The 22231-nt window shown below is 30.0% G+C and overlaps 1 protein-coding gene across 1 annotated transcript; it reads left to right on the forward strand.

Moving 5' to 3' along the window:
* Positions 7673–19993, forward strand: LOC109344962 (probable rhamnogalacturonate lyase B). Its single transcript, XM_019583697.1, has 17 exons — positions 7673–7805; positions 7989–8102; positions 9625–9706; positions 10214–10335; positions 10491–10541; positions 11140–11259; positions 11490–11609; positions 11906–12041; positions 12471–12647; positions 16393–16548; positions 16734–16840; positions 16940–17033; positions 17852–17993; positions 18079–18238; positions 18536–18652; positions 18735–18861; positions 19683–19993. Exons 2-17 carry the CDS (start codon positions 7996–7998, stop codon positions 19917–19919), a joined length of 2055 nt encoding a protein of 684 aa, XP_019439242.1. The 5' UTR covers positions 7673–7805; positions 7989–7995; the 3' UTR covers positions 19920–19993.

The raw sequence follows: 22231 nt of genomic DNA on the forward strand, positions 1-22231 counted from the left end.
TTTATATTACTTGTTAAAAATGTATATTATAGATCATGTTTAGATATATAAAAAATGTAATAGTTGTGTGTTTGATCATCCATGTCAATATTTTAATAAAAATAAATTATTTTCATTAAAAATAATTTCAAATGAAACCAGCCGATATGACTGTACAATTCAATTGAAAACCGACCAGTATGACAGATTTTTATTAGTATAATTGCACGATTGATGTAAATGTTGTATTGTAACAATGTTAAAAATGGTTCACCAGTTTACTGCTTGGATCGGACGACACGATCCATTTTTAATACCAGTGATATAAACTACTCTCTTTCTAACAATATTTTTTTATCAAAACATTCTTTCAAAATGTTTTAATAATGATTAATATAACATTAATGTGTCATGGTTGAGTACAAGAAAAAATGCATGATTGCACAATACAATAATTCTAATATCATCCACATTGTTGCCTTCCAGAGCTTTCACATGTAAACTTAAATACCGAGATTTGAAAAAAAAAACAATTTTTAAAAATGTTTTCAAAGTTGATTTTTAGAAATGCTTTATTAAATAATGATTTTTAAAATGATTTTTTCCTTAAAAAATGTTTTAGTTCAAATTAAAAAAATATTCAATATTCATCTACTCAATCCATAAAATGAATATATAAATTAAATGAATAGATTGAAATTCATTGGATATATATAGATTAGATAGTTTAGAAATGTGATTTTATGGATTATATGAATTGGTGGATGATTGTCTATCAATTCATTATGATCCAAATCCATATTCACCGCATTACCTAATTCTACTACTTTCTACTTTTTTTTATTAAAGTGAATTACACTGACACTTCATGAGTTTTAGAGAAATTACATAAACCACCCAGACCTTTTTAAAACCTACACAAACCACCTCAATTTATACATATATATTACACTGACTACCCCTAAGATAGATAAACACAACTGAATTTATACATTGAACATTAATTATACTGTTTACATAAACATTTATTACATAGACCAAATCATATACATTACATTGAACATTAATTGAATTCTCTAAGCTACAATTTATGCAAAACTAATCTACTATACCTATCATTTGCGAACTAAACTAAGTACAAACTTTGATCATTGTTCTCTAATCTAGGTGACTTGGTCATCTGTATATGATTTTCCAACAAACTTGATTCCATTAGTTGATCACTGCTGAATGATCTCCTTCATGAATTTTAGCATGTAATAGCCGCAATCTATCTTGTTTGTTTGGCAAGGGGTCTACAATTAAAATGTAAACATATAAGTATAACATTACTTGGTCATTACACATATAATTGTTTAAGATGATTTGTGCCAATATCTATATACGAGTCCACTTGATTTTGTTGGGTAACTTATTTCTACCACGATTATTCAATTTGTAAACTTTCACTACACTAAACAATAGAAATGTATTTAATTAATAAACAACTAGGAAAGTGAAAGTGTAACTAAAAGTTTAAATGAGTAGTTCACTTACTTAGAAAACATCTATTTCATAGCGGCGTAATTGTTCATATCACCACGTGTCAATGAGTCAAAGTAGCATATTTCTTCATTGACCCGATTGATGGCAACCGAAACCCAATGTTGCCTAACAAAACATATGTACATGGTTAGGAAATTTTAAGCACAACAAATATACTAAAGAAAGAAATATAAAAGACAATTACAAAATGCATATATGATATTAAAAGGTGCAAGAAATAAATCTGCATCTTCTTTATGATGGATGAGATTATCTGTAATTCGTTTTGTTTCTTCCCCAATCTCATTTTTTTTTGTCCAACATCAAAGCGGTAAGGTGTGGGGATATGAACGTCACCCTTTTCTTATTTACCATAATAAAATTTTCATACAAGTACCTAATATATATAACACAAATGTTAGTTAATTATAACACACCACCATGTAAACGTGACAAGTTAAGAAAACATAATTTACCTCATATATATACATACAACACTTGCACCTATACAATCACGTTTATGTACATCCCAGACTTCACTCATGCCAACATATTCATCAATACTATCCCCGTAGACTTCCTTGGGAATTCATATAATTATCATATCATCTCTCATCTTCTTTACATGCTCCATCAGCTGAGTACAATAGTTGATAGTCTTCTTGGAGCTCATATCCCCATTATATGGCTTTGAGCTCACATCCCCAGAAGATGACTTAGACTTTTGGGTGCTACTGGGGTGGAATGTACATTTTCCTGAAATATTCAATAAAAACATATCAATTGTAGATCAATATATATATATATATATATATATATATATATATAATATGAGTGAGCATAAGGTGAAAAATCATACCTTAGGAGGAATTACTTGAACAAGGTCTACTGGCCAAGCCACAAAAGTGTCTATAGCCCCTCCAACTATGACGATATCCTCATCGAGAGGAATTGGCAGTAATGCATTATCATCGATTGCAATGTCAATCTAGACCTTCACATGATGACGTGAGATACGTGCATTATGCACCATAGCATCAGCCAACTTGTGCACTTTCCCAACACCCACTACTCGGCTAGTTGGGGTATCGAGGAAAAGCTTGCAAAAATTGATTCATTGTACGTAAGTTAAAACATATAATTAGTTAACGACTAAATTAAAATAAGTTAACTAAATTGCCTCAGAAATGGGAATGGGAATGTTGTAAGGTGCAGGTGTAGTGCAACTCTCATTAATGGCTGAACAGTGTCAGCATTACTAGCTAGTCGTTGCCACTTAGCTTCCTTCGCCTTCATTCATTGCTCAAATTCGTTGATCTGTTGCATGATGCCATCTAGTTAATTTTGAACCTGACTCATTTGGGCTTTGTTTGCATGCTTTGGATGGGGTACAAATGTTCGCTGGCTAACCCCAAATCCTGTACCTCGGATATGGCCAGGGTAGATAGGCAGTCCTAGTGACTTGTCAAGTATTATGCGACTATCCGGGTTTGCCTCCTTTTATTTTAGGGCAACCTGACAAATCAAGACAAAACATAATGTTAATTAGTCACATTTTGATAAATAAAGTATAGAAATTAAGTATAATTAAAAAAATATTAGCACTTACAACACGTCTTGCCGGTTCTTGAACTTCCTCATTGTCAATGACACCATCCTTGTTCTTACGAGCACCCACCTATAGAATATTGAGTTCAACTCCATGTGGAGCCATAGGTGTATCGCTTTTGTTCTCCAACTAACAAAATATAACCAATAATAATGTAATTAGATATATATGCATACAAAACATAACCAATAATGCACAAATTAACAATACTTACAATTCTTTCCTCGATTCCTCTATACCCGGTCGAGAAGCTCGGCATGGATATAAAGGCTTGGATACCCTCTTGCGGTTTTCATTACTTAATTTTTGAAACAATAAACAATATTAATATCAACAATCATATACAAAAGCATATATACAAAAGTCAATACAAAGAATATGATTTTACCAAGAAAGACTCGTCTTGTGTGCGTAGGGTGATAAAAGTCTTACAACCCTCTTCATCAAGGATATTTGCATATTTAGTTGGAGGTTTTAGGTTGACATTTTCATCAGCATCTCTGAGTAATTTTCCGGCATCAGTTCGGAATTGTCGGAGAGCCTTGCCAACCGATTTAAGGACATAATCCTTATGCTCCTCACCAAAATCAAAAGTTGTCTGAAATAAAAACACATATACATTATATATTGCATGCAAACATATGCATATACGTACATTGCATGAAACCGAACACATATATGTACATTGCATGAAAACACAAAAACACAAAAACTGAAAAAATAAACTTACTGTTATTTCATTCCAAATACGTTCTTTCACGACATTCCCTACATCACTCCATCTGTTGAAGGTTAGCTTTACATTCTGCCTAACAATAACACCAATGTAACTTACTAATGCGTTGTCACCCTTCGAGTTTAATATTGGCCTTTAGAGTTCCATTGAACTTCTATCTTCACATCCTTACTTATTGACCGAATGACATTCTTCATGGAAGTCATACCACGTGGATGTCATTTTTTTAGCAATGATTTGCTTTTCTTGTGGAGTCGGTGAAGCTTCGACACCACTGTGAGATACATGATCGCCACTTTGGGAAGCAATTGATGGAGTTTTTTCAGTTTATGAGAGTATGAAGGTTTATGAGAGTATGAGGGTTTGCTGAGAGTGTAAGGATTTCTTTTCGAGTAAGTTTGAGAGTGTAGAGGAAACGATTCATATTTTAGATATTTAAATTGTAATAACCATTTAACAATGCATATTAACGATAGCGTTATTGTAATGACCTCTTCAACAGCGCATATTAACGGTAGCTCTGTTGTATTCAACATCTTCTACAATGCATATTAACGATTGCGCTGTTGTTGTGTATCCAACTGTACGCTACTCATTTTATGAACACGACCTCTTCCATAGCGCATATTTAACGTAGCATTGTTGTATCAAAATCTTTAACATCGCATAGTAAGGATTGTGCTGTTGTTGCGTATACAGATGTTTAATACTTATTTTCATTAACATATCAACAGCGCTACCGAGATGTAGCGATGTTGAATAGAATCTAATTGACAGCGTTATCTGAATTATGCGTTGTTGAATAGAATCTAATTGACAACGCAGTCATAATTATGCTCTGTTAAACTGAACTCATTTTTCAAATTAAAAGTGTATTCATAGTTATGCACTGTTAAATTAACATTTTACATAACTGGAAAATATTTATACAACATGAATTTACATAAATTAGTATGAAGTTGTCATGAAGTAGATTATTACTATATAATTGTGTTTATTAATACGAAACTGGATAAAATATTAAACAATACATTTTGTTAATTTGTTTTTGTATTTATTAAGTATTGATAATTTGTTTATTGTGTTTATTAATAAGGCAGTGCAAAAGTATTAAAGAAAATAACCATCCAAATAATTAACAAAAAACAGAAATTAACATCCAAAATAATTGTTTTATTATTAATTCAGAGAGGCAAAATATATTATAATGAACTAAATAATTTGGTACATGCGAATATAATGAACTAAATGATTTGGCAGATGAAAAAAATGAAATTGATTTCAATGAAGGAAATAATTTTTCCTCGACTCCTCTATACAAAACTTCATTGATTTGAGATCGTTTTGAAAAATGAAAGAGCTGAATGAATTAAATAATTCATTGATCTGGGTCCTTTTTTCTTCTACACAAATCTTATATAACAGTTCATTGATTTCCTTTTAAAACCTGGGTCCTTTTGTCATGAAGGAAATCAATGAACTTAAGGAATTGCTGCAGATGATAAAAAAAATGAAAAGCCAACGTAAATGAGTCTCATTACTGTAAATCAAATTTGAAAAATATAACTATTAACAAATGTAAAGAAATTAATAATATTTTTTAATCCACCTACAATTACTAAAAATGTCCTTATAAATAGAACATAATAATTAAAGTTAGATATTCTGATAATTGAAGAAGAGATATACCACATATAAATGAGGGCTAAGTTTAAGATTTTTATTTTAAATATTCCACATCTTCCTAGACAATATATTTTATAATAGAACCTCCTAGGTTAGGAAGCAACAAAGTAATGATTAAGAATTTTAAGTGACCTGAATCAAAGTTGTTAGAAGAGGAACTTTTGTTGGTAAATAAACCTTGTCCATTCTCCAACATAGAATAGTGGGTGACATTACATTTAGGGCACTATCTATTATCAACTCACATTAATGTGCTATTTTGGTTGCCAACTTTTTATTGCTTCACAAATAATTTTGTTTAGCTTTTTGTCCAAAATGGGGTTCTGAAACTTCAGCACTTTTACCTATTCTTCAAGTAAAGAAATGAAGTTTTGAAGCAATTTAGAATTTTCTAATGTACACATGTCTTAAATAGACCATACCTTATACAATGTAGACTTTGGAAGAAATATGTTAGGTGGTATTCAATCTAATTTTCAATTTAAGACAAAGAGTGTCTTTCTATCCACGGTTAGAAATTAATCTATATAAATATTATTATAATAAGTTTTATCTTTATTATTAACAAAGTTTTTAATTACACTCAATATTAAACACAATATTAAAAACAAGATAGTGGTGTAATGATGTAAGACTCTATCGAATTTTGAGATGAACTAAAATATGAAAAAATTGATTCTTATGAACTACACTCATTAAATGAACAATCACACACCCCAAAAATGATTAGTTTCTTATCCAAGAAATTACTCCTTTATATAAAATAAAAACACAACATCAATCCATTTAAAAAATCTAACTATTTACCAACCAAAAATGCTACCTTCTTGGCAGACATTCAATCTGATCCAATTGTGTGAATGATTTTCTAACATTACGGGTTAGGTACGGTCCATTTAATTAGTAGGATAATATTCTTAGGGGCATGTTTTATAATCAATTTACCATTAATCACAAACCTTATTTTGTCAACTTTTTGGTATAACTGCACAAACAACTTCATTAAGAGTCAACCTAAACATCTTAATACTATAAAATTTATCTAAAATTGATGTCTGATATATTAAATAAGTTTTTTAAATTTACTCATGAAGTAAGTGAATTTCTCTCATTATATATAATAACATTTTGAGTCACATTATTTTGTTATTTTCTATTAAAATATATTCTCTAAAAATATCATCTATTAATAAAATATACATATAATATTTTTTATTAATTACTATAATTTACGCTCATTCTATTTTTACTATTTTTTATTATTAAAAAACGAAATTAAAATAAGTATTAACAATTGAATCATAGACATATTTATAATATTTACAATAAAAAATAAAAAATGAATGAATAATATAACAAAAAAAAAGTAACATATGTAAGATAGATAAGGAATGAAATTAAATGAACTCATGAACAAATTAGCATAGAATATGGACATAACACAATAAAAGGTGAGATATAATTTTATTAGACTTGATGACTATATTGGAGAAAATTAGACACTTTGATGTTTTCTAGTGTATTTGAAGTGAAAGCTCTATTTATAATTGAAAATATAAAGCTTTCTGATAAAAGATATATCATTTTTAAATTAGAATCCTGATAGGAATGGTTAACTTTATTTCAAAAAGGAATAAGATTCTATTTATTATTTAAAGTTCATTTTTAATCAACTAATAATTTTTAACCGTTGATAAGATTTATTTATTTAAATCAACTGATAACTTGCTAGTTAAATTTATTCATTTGAATAATAAGGTTTATTTCTTTAAAAATTAAATTTTTACCAGCTTTCACTTTAGATAGAAAAAATTAAATAATCACTTACATAAATTAATGTCAAACTTTTGCACTACTTTTATGGTAATGTCAGAGAAAATATATATATATATATATATATATTAGGAGTAAGAATCTTCTTTATTAATGGAAAGACAAATACAATAAATATAAAGTAAAATGTAATACAGTAAAAATATTTTTATCATTTTATATATAATAAAATATCATATTTATCATTAAAAATACATAGAAAGATAAGTATTTGTCTCTTTAATAAACGAGAGGACCTGTGTTCTATTTATTAGGTCCTATTACTTTGTGATTATTCAAATGTCACTACTTTTTTCTAAGTTGCATATTAATGTTCCAAAGAGAATTTTGTAACTAAGAGAGAGAGAACACAAAAACATAATAGCTCTAATCTTTCATCTCTTATTGTTCTGTGACTCTCAAAAAAACACACGGTCTCTCACATTTGAAATTCTAAAGGTTCGTCCATGTCTTACATATTTCTCTTTATGATTCTTAAAAAACAAAATAGTTTAGTAGTTTGACAATAATCTTTATTCCTTATTATATTAACCACATTATGTGAATATAATTGTTGCATTTAAATTTCATTACGGTATTGTATAGTATTATATGAAATGAAGTTGGTCATTGTTTTTGAAGGTAAGAGATGAAGAAAATGTGTAAGATAAAGAAAAGGGTTTTGATGTTATGGTTGTTTGGAATAACTATGCAGCTAGTCTTCCATGGTGGCTGTTCTGAGAATACACCATTTAGGTTCGTTCTTTTCTCTAGGAATATATCGGTTATCTCATAAGTTGTGTCATTGTATATATTATTAGATTGTGGTAGGTTGGAAAAACGTATTTAAGTTAAAAAAATTAATAATTAACTAATTTTCTAACTAATCACAGCTGATAATACATGCAATTGTATAACTTATCAGATATGCTTTTCATTTTAGTTATAATAGCCTTTTTTGGTTTTTATATTTGAAGTGTGTCAGAAAGAAGAAAAGGAAAGAGAGAAGCATGAGAGGTAGCACTAAAATGGAAGACATTCTATTATGTTGATGTTGTTTTTATTCTTTTCATAAAAAGTAATTTTATAACTAATAAAAAAACTAAATGGTGAAAGAGAAAGAGAGAGAGGGCTTAAAGAGTCACGGTTTCTTTGTCTTTTGTATTCTCCCTTTCTTCTCACTCTCACATGTGGATTTTTAGAATAAAATTTCATGTTCACTTTTTTTCACTTGTGTGCACTATTAATTTATGATATTTTTTAGTATTAGAAATGTTATTTTTTAACCTTTAGATAATGAATTAATCATTCTTTAGTTGCATGACCGCCTCCTAAGAAAACATTTTGACTTTTTGGTTTTTCCGAGAATCCAATAAAAGAGTCTGCCTCTGGTTGATTATAACTTTATGGTATTGAAAAGACACTTTGGAAGTTAGCCATTGTATCCATGATGATGAAAAGAACCGGTTCTTTCTTGCATTTCATTCACTTCTTCCTTGGAAAATAGTCTTAACATGATTGTCTCTTTATTCTCATATTTTAATTAGGAATGTCTATATACCAAATCAAATGACTGTATCTAATAACTCGTTACTTATATGTAATAAACGATAATGGAGTTTATTTATAACATATTTGGATTAGTAGGATATAAAGTGAATACATTTATTTTCTATCTGAGAATACAATATCTCATCATATCAAAAGATAACTAAAAAAATAGTACACATATCATAATTTTAGTGATTGAATAAGATAACTTATCTCCCGATATAAGTACATGTTTTATTCCTTTTTTATTATGCGTTGATAATTAAAACTTTATATGTAATCAACACATCATCTACCATCTATTTATATTACTTATATTTAAGAGTCAATCTATGAGGTGTCAATAATTAGATCACTTATAATGTAACCCCAAAATAAATAGTCGATATTATTGTATCAAATATATGATGTTCACCTTAATTAGAAATTATAAATTTCTAATACAATCATGCTTGAAAATGAATGATAAATAATAGAGTAATAGGATAAAAATAGTTAGTTAATACATATTTTTCTCTTTTATTTTACCATAAATATATGATACCAATATTCTCTACACCCACAAATAAACATTTCTTATAATGATAAGTATTTAATATGTATTGATTTTTCTTTTAAATAAAAGTAATATAATATTAAAAGAATTGGACTGACAATATATAAATTGTATTTAATATTCTTCTCTTTTTAATATTCTTATAGATTTTTTGGTTCTATTCATACGCAGGAGGAACTTGAGGGAAAACAATAGCCAGGAACCACCAATTCATAATTATGCAGTGAAGCTGAATAATGAAAGCAATCATAAGGTGATCCTATTTGAATTTTGAAACTAGTTAGTCAGAAAATATTTACTTTCGCCACTCAATGTTTCGAACATGAGACAAAATAGTAATTGATAGAAACAAAAATTCCCAAAAATTCATATTAAAAGAGTCTAAAATGATTAATTTTGTCCGAAGAAACCGAGAATTTTTGACAAATCAAAACAACTATTTAGGAATTTTTTTCAAAAATATTAAAAAATAATCCATTGGTTAGATTTTCGCTTTTGGTCTAAAACAAGCAGTACTTGGTTTTGGTCTTTTTATTATGAATGTAATAGTGATGTAGTGATAATATAAAGATTTATACATAGTTATTGCATTATTTATCATTTATTTAGATTATATTTTTTGAAGGGTATGATTGAAAAAATAAATAGTGAATAATGCAATGATAGTATAAAAAACTCTTACATTGTTAATATATATATATATATCTTTTTCGCTTTTATTATTATTACAACTGTCCTTCAACTTTAACTTTATTTTCAGTTGGTGGTTGATAATGGCATAGTTTCTGTTACTTTATCAAACCCTGAAGGCTACGTGACTGGAATATCATATAATGGAATTGATAATATACTTGAAGCTCAAAATGAAGAACAAGATAGAGGGTATTACCAACTTCATACAAAACTAAATTAATATCATGAATTTTAAGTTTGATTTTAATTACTAATCAATTAAATGTGGTATAAAATAATTTAGATGAAGATATAAGTCAATAGTTTTGTTGAACCACTTAACCAATGTGTGTTCATGTTTCTAGGTACTTGGACGTAGTTTGGAATGAACCCGGAAAACCATATTCGTTTCAGAGGTATAATAATCATATATTTATACACCAACATTATATTTTTATTATATTATCAACATTGTTTATATGGTTAACTTTTGTAAGTAATATATATAAAGGATAAAATTATGTATTAAACTCATAATTATATTCATTTCTCCCATTTTATAATGCACATCCACTAAGAAAATTACCCTTTTTAAAAATGGTTACGTTTCTTTATTTTATCAAGAAATCTGTGAACATTTCTAATTATCCCTTTCAAAATTTTATAGATTTCATTCATTCTATAATTTCGTTATTCTCCCTCTTCAAGTTCATTTTATATTGAATACAGCGTAGAATAATGCAATTATTGAAAAGATAAAATGGTCTATTGGAATAATGGAGTAATAAATATAGATAAAAACATAAGAACATTGTGAAATGTGATTTATAGGTAGAAAGAAATCAAATAAAATTTGTCTTCTCAATCATAACACTCTTTCTACTTTCATTATCTAAACATAAAAATTTCAAAAATTGGGTTTTTATTGCTTTGAAGGATGTAAACAAAATGTTCTGATATATTATTAATGTTGAAATGATACTATAATATATTATTAACGATGAAATGATGCAGAATCCATGGTACAAAGTTTTCGGTAATAACAGCTGAGAAGAATCTGGTTGAGCTTTCATTTTTAAGAACATGGGAAACTTCAATGAATGACACAAATGTCCCTATACACATAGATACAAGGTGAGTTGTAAATCTTATTTTTCAATAATATATGTTTTAACTTTTGTTGTCGATTTGTATAGGGAGAAACATAAAATAGGTCGGAGATAGAATTAAATATATATAATATAGTCGATAATAAAAAACTGTATATAATATAAAAATATAACGGTCAAAATTGTAAAATTTTAGAATACAATATGATATTATTTTTATGAAATATATGTTAATTAACCTTGCATTAAATGTAGGTACATTTTTCGAGGAGGTGATTCTGGATTTTACTCATATGCGATATTTGATCGTCCAAAAGGATTACCATCAACGGAGGTTGTTCAAATTAGGATTGTTTTCAAGCTCGAGAAAAACAGGTAACTAAGAAAAATTTAATAACAAGAGTAGACCTAAAAAAGTTATACTTTTATTCACTGCGAAAACTACTATTATTAGCATTTAAAAATACATGTTTTATTCTATTTGCTCCTCTAATACTTAAATGTTTTTTGTTTACTAGAAATGTTTAATTTCATGATTAAGTTACTTAATTATTTGACTCGTTTCACCTTAATTCACATGTACATTTAGACTGATTTCTCTAATGGTTTAAGTTTCTAAAGAAAAGAAAATTGAAACTTTATGATTAATTAATGAATGATCAATGATATAGGTTCAACTACATGGCTATAGAAGATAACATGCAAAGAAGAATGCCAACAATGAGAGATAGAGAAACAGGCCAAGCCCTAGTATATCCTGAAGCAGTTCTATTAACTAATCCAAGTAACCCACAATTTAGAGGAGAGGTAAGTACATTTCTTCACCAATATGTTACTCTTTTTTAGCTTAAATATATTTGTATTATTTGTAAAGTTAGGCCATTTTATTGATAGCCTTGAAAAATAACAAATTTGTTTTGAATTGTTTAATTTGATTTTCATATTTTTTTTATGGTTGAAATTTGTCAAATGCTTACATTTCATCTTCATATATTGCCATATGCATCTATGTCTAATGTCATATAATCACTTAACTTATTTCCATTAATGAAAACTAAAAGTAAGACAAAATTTAAGTTGTAGAACTCAAAATAAAAACCTTATTTTCTTGGAATATAAACACATTTAGTTTTTTGTTTGATCTATCACTTGATATATTGATGCTTTGCTGGTAAAATGTTTTTTTAGTTCAAAGTGGCACAAAATAAATGATAATTGTTGTATTGGGTTTTTCAGGTTGATGACAAATACCAATACTCAATTGAGAATAAAGATAACAGAGTACATGGTTGGATTAATATTGATTCTGATTCACCAATAGGTTTTTGGATGATAACACCAAGTAATGAGTTCAGGAATGGTGGACCCAATAAACTAGATCTCACTTCTCATACGGGTCCCATCACCCTAAATGTAAGTCCCCAAATCTTAAAGTGTCCCACAACAATAACTTGTCAAAGGATATATAGTTTTGCAATCAATTTTGCATTTTTATGTTAGATATTTATGATGCTAAAAATAAAATTAGAACTTATAATGTCAACATACAAATGTTATTCAAATTTTGTAACGCCCCGAAAATTACTCAACAATATTGCGCAAAATTGGGTAAATTTTTTTTTAATAATGTAAAACTCCTCATTTACATTTAATTCCTTTTCGGGACATCACATTTAGTAACCTAAAATGCGGAAAAGACAACAATAATTCGTGGAATGATCCTTTATTGAAATAATTGAAAACATATACAAAGGCAAAGCGGAATACATCTTATTCCAAACTAAAATATCTATAATGGTCTAGTTTATTCAGAACATTATAAGTACCCTACACAGATACTCGCCTCAAGGTCAACTAGAAATAGAAATGACCATTAGCGACTAGCTCTGGGGTTAGCAGGTGTATTAGAACACTCGCTGGGACCCTCCTCCGTCTCAGAATCGGAAGAAAGGTCCACCACCTCAATGGAGTCCTCTATACATACCAACTCCATACAGTCTTCCTCTTCGGCTTCTTGCTCCTCTTCCGGGTTGTTGGACGAACCCTGTGACTTTCATCCTACTCTCGCCTCTGCCTGAAGATCGGGCGGCGTCGGTATAGCAGCTCTCTTCCTGGGTGGGGAACTGGGCACATCATCCCTACTCCGTCTCCGAGCAGATGGTCCAACATCAAAGGGTCCGTGAGGCATCACAGACTGAATGGATGACGCAATAGGCGCAAATCTCCGAGCAGGCAAGGTGAATGAAGCCTCCAAATTTGCATGCTGAGAAGGGAAGCACATCGAAGAGCCGTCACAAACCATCTCTAGCTCTAAGGCACAAGGGCCTGTGTAGGTATATCTATGTCCATCACTACTCCATGTCCCCTCCTAGGACATAGAGAATCGGTAGCTCCGAATCCTCGCCGTACGGTCCAGCTGAATTACCCTGGACGACCACATGGCCAAGCCTCTTACGATCGGACAACCACATGGCCAAGCCTCTTACGATCAGACGACCTCACTGCGTGGTATCATGTAATCCTCTTTAGGCATAGCCTTGCTCACGACATCCTCGTCGGAATCCTTGTCCACATAAGGCGCAAGAAACAAAAGTAAGAGTATAAGTCTGTTGATTTGGGCACCGGACTCAATCCTCTGAGCCACGGTCTTTCCTAAGTGTAAATAAAATTCACACCCAAGCTAGAGCTATTGCCTGAGCAATAAATTAATCAAAAATAGTCACAACTCATGTTTGTCTTTCGCCCAAGCGAGAGACTGTCGCTCAAGCGACCAATTCATCAAAATAGTCTCAACTTCCAGCATGGTTCTCGCTCGAGCAGGGGACTGTCGCTCAAGCTAAAAATCCATCAAAAACTGGCCAAAATACATGTCTCGTCTTTGCCTAGGCGAAATACGGTCGCTCGGGCACCAAAAACACCCACAACGGGCTCTCTGGCCCTCGCCTAGGCGAGAAACGCTCGCCCAAGCGAGGCTGGCTCGCCCGAGCGAGGGGTTCCTCGCCCAAGCATTATTTAGGACCATTCTTTTCGTTTTCTATTTCTCCCTCGCCCAGGCAAGGATGGCTCGCCCAGGCGAGATGGTCCAGTTACCAGGACCAGTTTCCTCACCCTTTTGGGCTACCGAATTGAAACTCTCTGCTGTTTTCGATCCCAATGCATTTTAGTTTCTCGAGTGGTGTTCCTTCACGGATAACAACCATGAGACTTGATATTTTATACCATCTTAGGGGCATTCAGCCTAAAGAAACATCGTACTTAATCCAGGCACGAAATCGTTTGCTTAAGTACGAGTTTCTAACAAAACAGAAATCACTCCCAACTTTTGAGATAGTTGGGATATCCGGGTGTCATATTCGGACACCACTATGTCACGATGTATTCTCTCTTACCTTGGGTTGTAGCGTGGTTGATTCCCTTCTCGTGAATGGATCGGTTGTTCGACTTCGAACGCCTCGAAACTAACACAAAACACAAATCAATGATTCGCGAGTTAAATCGCTTTCATACTAACTCTAAGATAAAAACATCAATATAATCCGTTCTAAGACATCCAAGACTTTCATCCATCCAGTCCAAGATTCATAATCTCAAACCATCATTTATCCTCGAAAGTCTCGTTCCCGATCCCTACCGTGTTCATGATCATTTCAACACCTTTTCACAAGGATTGATCTCATGATCAAAACGACATTTCCATTTTTAAAATATTTCTTTGATTTCAAAATCATCATCTTTCATCAACATAAATAACATGCATATATTCAAAACACTAAAACAGCCCCATGAACAACAAGATTTCATGGTTTCCAAAACAACAATTTCTAGATTCACGAAAACTCATGTTTCGCGTTCTTGCGTATAACAAGAGATAAGAAGGTTTTTTAGAAAATTTTGACGGTTGAAAATGTTCGTAACATACGCATAAACATCATACTCGAATATCGAAAATAATGAACGGCTAGATTTCTAAGAGATTAGAAACAAAGCACTAAGAACTTACCTTGGAGTTCTTGAGAAAAATCGGAATGAAGAAGAATGTAGAGCCAAGGGTTTCTCTACCTTGAATGTGCTCTTTAAGTAGAGTAATTTTGGATTAGGGGGTGCAAGCCAAGGGTTTCAAGGGATTTTATGGCTCTTTTAAGGGTTTAAATCAGATTTAAGCTGAATTGAATCTGATCTACGGAGGCAAACCAATGGTTTCCAAGATTAATGGTGCAATGAGTAAGTGAAGGGTTTACAAAATTTAGTGTAAAGATGAGTAGTTTCGCTTGCTTGCCACGCAAGTTTCACTCGGGAAAATGGGGTGAATTTTTCGGTGAATCATTCATGATGAAACCATGCCCAATTATTGTCGGCTAATACTTGGTTGGATATTAAAATCTTCCGATTACGGTCAGAATTTCGAAATGCCGAATTCAGAGTGGAAAAATATTTAGAAATGCGTTTTGGATAAACTTGATGTCTACGCTGACTCGAAATAATATTTCGAAGCCAAAGGCGCAATCGGAATTCGATTCCGAGCTATGGAAGTCAAGACACGTTTTTGGGCCGAATTTGGGCCCGAGAGCAGTCCAAAATTTTTTCGTCACAAAAAATTACGAAAATTTACCACAGGATAGGATTTCACAAAAAAAGACTAACACTCAACTACGGTTTGACCTAGTTCAGTACCGATTAAATTGTAATATTAATTTTTGTTAAAAATAAATAATTAATAAAATATATGAAATTTTCACGGTGTTACAACTTTTACATTATAGGCATTTTTTTGAGAAAAAAATGTATGCACTGATAGTGTATGAGTTTTATATATTAACACTGCATTATTCACCATTCATATTTAATCATCATTGACTCTTAAAAAAGTACCACGGCGAATAATATAGTAACTTGATCTAGTGTAGTATAGGTTAATGTTTTCAACTAACATGTAACAATAGCCTGTTTTACCTTGAAAAAAGGAGAGACTATAAAGAAAAACAAATTAAGTTGGAAAATTAAAATAACTTTTTTTACTTAGAATAAATCTGGGATGTAAAACTTTGTGGAATATTTATGATTATAATACCTAAAATAAATACTTTTTGTAATAGTATCCTATAAAGTATATATGAACACAAATTATTTCTCTTCTAATTTGCATTTTATTTATGTTTAGATGTTTGTGAGTACCCACTATGCTGGCAATGAAGTAACTTTGTTATTTGAAGAAGGGGAGACATATAAAAAGGTTTTTGGTCCTGTTTTTATTTATCTTAATTCTGCTACAACTAAAGATAATTCATTATCCCTTTGGTCAGATGCTGTAAATCAGGTACTAATTACCATTGATAACATCAATTGTATTACTTATAAGAGTATTTAATTTTAACTATAACCATTTTCAAGTTTATAAGGAAAAATATTTATGTGGAAATGTTGCAAAAGAACAATGCAACAATTTATTATAGCACATACATTATTTGACTTTGATTTTGATTTTGTTGTTTAATCAATTAGCTATCAAAGGAAGTCAAAAGCTGGCCTTATGATTTTCCTAGATCACAAGATTTCATTCAACCCAATGAAAGAGGAAAAGTATTGGGAAGATTACTAATCCAAGATAGGTATATTTAATAATTTCACAACTTACATTTTTATTCTTTTTTTAATTTCATAAAGTATATATAAATATAAAAGTATCTTATATTGTTCTTACATTTTAGATACATCAAAGGAGGTACATTACAGAATGCTAAAAATGCTTATGTTGGTCTTGCTTTGCCTGGAGATGCAGGATCATGGCAAAGAGAAAGCAAGGTATCTATATATATAAAATTTGGAGCTAGTGAAATTTATTCAATTTCTTTATTTATTTTTAATACCTATTTGTTCATGCTTAAGATGATGATTTGTGAAATAATTTTTTGGACAAAAGATAGTTGAGTGTAATATTTATATACTGACAATGTAAAGATATATACATAGTCAGTGTATCACCAACTTTCATTTTGATTACTTTTTTTTTTGAAAAATTAATAATAATTGAAAATGATGGTGGAGGATGCAATAACAATATAAAAAACTCTTACACTTTAGGATATACACCTTTTTCTCTAAGTAAAATCAGAAACTATTTGGTGTAAGGGTACAAGTCAGAAATTTTTTATTCTGAAAGTTGATTTTAAGTTTGTTATAATTTTGAAAAAATAATTTCCTTCATGTAAAAAGAAAATAAACAACACTAAACCTACAAAGAGTGAGAATATTATTACTTATTTTATAAAATTTAAGGGATTATTATTCAAAAAATTATAAGGGGATAACACTGATTTTGTAAGATTTTCTTTTTTTTTTGGTGAAAAAATGGAAATTTCAAAATTTCCTAAAAATAGAGTTATTTAAACTGAATTTTTTTTAGTGTGTTAAGTGCATGAACTGAATTAGCTTCATTGTAGATTCATTTATCTGTAAGGCTCTCAATCATAAAGTGGATTATGTAATGCACCTTAAAACAACCATTTAAGAAGTTCTAAGTACATGAAATATTAAAAATATCAAAAGTAATGATTTTATTAGAACAAATTGAAAATAAAAATAAACATAAAAAAGAAGTTTAAGTTATGTTCAATTTTCAGGGCTATCAATTCTGGACTAAAACTGATAGAAGGGGACATTTCAAAATAAAAAATATTATACCTGGAGTTTATAATTTGTATGCATGGGTTCCTGACTTCATTGGTGATTACAAATACAATACTACAATCCTCATTGCACAAGGTTAAATATCTTCTACTCTCTTTGAATGTTTTAGCATTCATATAGCAATAACTTACTCAATTTGGCAATTTCTTTATTAATGTAGGAGGAGTCTTAAATTTGAATAAATTGATTTATGATCCTCCAAGAAATGGACCAACTCTTTGGGAAATTGGGGTACCAGATCGCTCAGCTGCTGAATTTTATGTGCCAGATCCCTATCCTACTCTCTTGAACAAGTTATACATTGATCAACCTAAAGAGAAGTTAGTCCAAACCCCTTATTTTTAGTCCAAAGCCATTTAAGCATAAGACCAAAAATGATCTAATACTAGAACACTTTTGGTCCCTAAAAATGAAAATTCTAAGATAAAGTCCTCAAAATCTTAAATGATAGTCAATATCACTTGTGAATAATGTCACAATATTTGAGAATTTTTAGACAAATTTCAGCTTTTTCAACGTTGAAGATCACAAGTGTTTTTATGTAAAATTTCACGGACCAATTTGATTTATATTATTTATTTTTATTGATTCATTTAATGTATCTATACTTTTCACAGGTATAGGCAATACGGGCTATGGGATCGTTATGTTGATTTATATCCAAATAATGATCTAGAATACACTATTGGTGTTAACAAGTTTAAGAAGGATTGGTTTTTTGCTCATGTTACAAGGTAATTTAGGTTAATAAATCTTAAATGTTAATTGTTTTTGGTTCTTGGGTTTTGAATTGACTATAAATTGTAATCTATGCAGAAACAAAGGAAATAATACATATGAACCAACTACATGGCAAATTATATTTGAACATCAACATGACATTTTTAGTGGAAACTATACACTACAATTGGCTTTGGCATCTGCTAAAGATTCTGAGCTACAAGTAAGTCTCTTTATCCCTTAGAATTACAATCACCAATTATGTCCAAATTAAAATAAATGTTCAAAACGTTGATCAAGTTAATCTTTAAATGGTAAAAATCATGATCATGTTTATACTACAGGAAAAAAATATTTTGACTAACATCTTGAATATTTTTAGACAAAAAGTAAACCTATGGCCATTAAATTGTCTAATACCCCATATTGATTGAATTACAATCACCAATTAGTGATTTACTATTAACATTTTACTCACTTTCTTGATTGAGTTACATTCTACTTTTTTTCATTTTTTCTTGAGGGATGTAAGTTTAATAATAACAAATCTAAAAAAGGAGTTGGTGTAATTTCTAAAACTTAATGAATATGAACGTAGGATTGTGAAATATTGAGAGAGGAGTGATATTTTCTAATATTGTGAAATCCGAGTCGGATGTCAAACCGCGAGAGGTCCCGTATTAGATTTAACTGGTTTAAACAGTTAAACTGTCTGGTCTAACTGGATGATTCCGTACATAATTAATAATTTTTTTCTTTAAATATATAGGTATATAAATGTAGGGAAGAGATTCACTTACTTCAAGTAACTTACTCTTTATCATAGCCATCAATTCTAGGGAAATTCAATAGTTTGAATTAATCAGTAGATCTAAACCATTAGATGTCCATAGAATTGATGGTTAGGATGAAAAGTTTTCAAATCCGGTCAGCGGTCAGACCATTCGGACCATCCAGTCCGGTCTGGTTCTCACAACACTGATATTTCCTCTTATTACTTAGTAGTTTATTTTCTCAAACACTTTTGTGATGTGTGATCATTAGGTCCGGTTCAATTACCCTAGCATCAATCCACCACACTTTACAACAGGACAAATAGGTGGAGATAATTCCATTGGAAGGCATGGCTTGCATGGATTATATTGGTTATATAGCATTGATGTTCCAAGTCATCATTTTGTAAAAGGAAAGAATATTATCTATCTCACCCAAATAAGAGCCACAACTCCCTTACAAGGAGTTATGTATGACTATATTCGTTTAGAAAGACCTCACACTTAATTGAATTGTGTGTGTCCAAATTATAGTTGATATTGTAAATCTATCATTAGAATTTGTTCAGTTTTGTCGCCATGTAATAAAATGTTCGATTCTATGGATTGGTTATTCAATTGATTTTATTAATTAAATGTTCTAGTCACTTTTCAGAGCATAATATAAATTTAAAGAGTAAAATAATAAACAATGTCTAGAATTTAATTATACACAAATAAAAATATTTCAAAGAAGGGTTTCTAGGATAGAGGTTACCAAACAACATTAACGAATTAACTTTTACCACATCCTCCCATAAAAATTAAGTTGTGAAGCTAAACAATCCAATAACTAAAAATATTCTTTCTCGAGCAATCAAACATATATTTACTTCAAGCCTATAACTACTCTCGTGGTACATGATTTAAGTGAATTTCTTACTTAGCCTCTTGTCGAACTTTCCTGGTTGCACAATAATGGCCATGAGAATCCTAAGACTACTCTCGTGAAATAAGGTTCAAGTTTGGTATTATAGATCTACGTATTTAGGTTCATCTCTCGGTCTTTTCCCAATCTACCTAAAAGTATGATTATAAGGTCAGTACACTCACACGAGTTCACTCTCTAATATCCAAACCACAACACTCATAAGAAGGAATCATGAGAAAACTAATGTATCATGGTCAAAGGCAAAAACCTTACCCCAAAACTATGGAACTAATATCTCATGATAATAGAGAAATAGAAAGCCATTTTTATTTAAGAATAAATGAGAGAACATAAATCATATTATCTAATCATGAGTTTAACTTGTATTTTGTTCACTCAAATTGTGTTGTTATGAATTGTATCTTCTTGTTCTGTGTTGTCCTCTATTTATAAGTGATGAGACATATAAATCCAATCGTCCTTGCTTCATTAAATTTAATATTTATCTTCAAATCAATACCAAAAGCTTTTCATCACCCTAGGGAAGATTACTTTGCATCTGGTATATTTCATGTCACTTTATTTGATTCAAATCATCTCAATTGATATGTACTTCAAGTGGTACTAAAAGAAATTTGGCATATACCTACGGACGAAAACCGTTGGTAAAAGTTAAAAAACCATAGGTATAGTGAATTTTTTTTACCTACAAACATTTTTGTCCATCGTATTTAAGTCGATATACCTACAAACTTTTGTCCGTAGGTATTGCACTCAATCCTATACCTTCATATTTTGTCTGTCACTACAGATGTTTATACCTACGACGGATATGCTCTATCACTATAGGGTTTAGTTATGGCAATCATTATCGTAGGTATAAGGCTAAAACTTATACCTTTAGTTTTTCCGTCACCGTAGATTAATATTTTTGTTATACCAACTGTTATATTCCATTAGTATAAGTATTTGTGATATTAAAAGAATCATACATATACCCACAATTTAATTTCTTCTTATTTTAGTGATTGATCTTAACTTAAAATCATAATATGAATTTATAATAAAAAGTACATATCTAAACACATCGTTATATTTAAAATTAAAAGGTCATATGATCCGATGAAGTACAATAGTTAAATATGTCGATCTAAAATAAAATAAAGTCTTATATTCCTAAAAATTACACAATTTAGATGTCTATCTAAATAGATAAAAATTGTGTTTCAAAAAATCAAAATGATTAATTTCTCAATTTGTTGCATTAAAAAGAAATTATTTGCTAACATTCACCTGCAAAGAATAAAAAAAATCAATGAATGAATAAAACAACTCATTGAGAAAACTCTAGTAATAAAATATTGTTATACCATTTTCATTATCTTTATTACAATCAGAGTTTGGAGAACCAAAAGAAGTTAGGGTAGTAGAAGAATCTTGAACCTATTAAAAGCGAAATCAAAAGAATATAAGTTAGTGAACTGTTTTGGTGCGATTTGTTTTATCCTTAACTCAAGATACTATATGTAGTTATATATTCTCATAGTCAACTCAATGACAAATATCCAATGCATATAAATTAAAATAGTCAACCCAAAAATAATTACCATATATATATATAGGGAACTACTCACGTGAGAATAACGTGTTATTGTGATAAATGAGAACATTTAGTATGGACCACTAGATCTTGATTGAATGTTTAAGATTAAAACATATATGCACATGACTATCATGTGACTAATAACTAACTTTTAATCCTAATCATTCGTGATTGTTTGTAAGACCCAGATCTTATATATATATATATATATATATCAGCATATCATAATGTTGCTTCCATGTATGAAAACTGAAGTTACTGAACTATAGCACACCAGTTCATAAAGAATAGATTAAGAATTAACTTT

Source organism: Lupinus angustifolius, chromosome LG04, assembly GCF_001865875.1.
Source record: "Lupinus angustifolius cultivar Tanjil chromosome LG04, LupAngTanjil_v1.0, whole genome shotgun sequence".
In the NCBI taxonomy this organism is placed as follows: domain Eukaryota; kingdom Viridiplantae; phylum Streptophyta; class Magnoliopsida; order Fabales; family Fabaceae; genus Lupinus; species Lupinus angustifolius.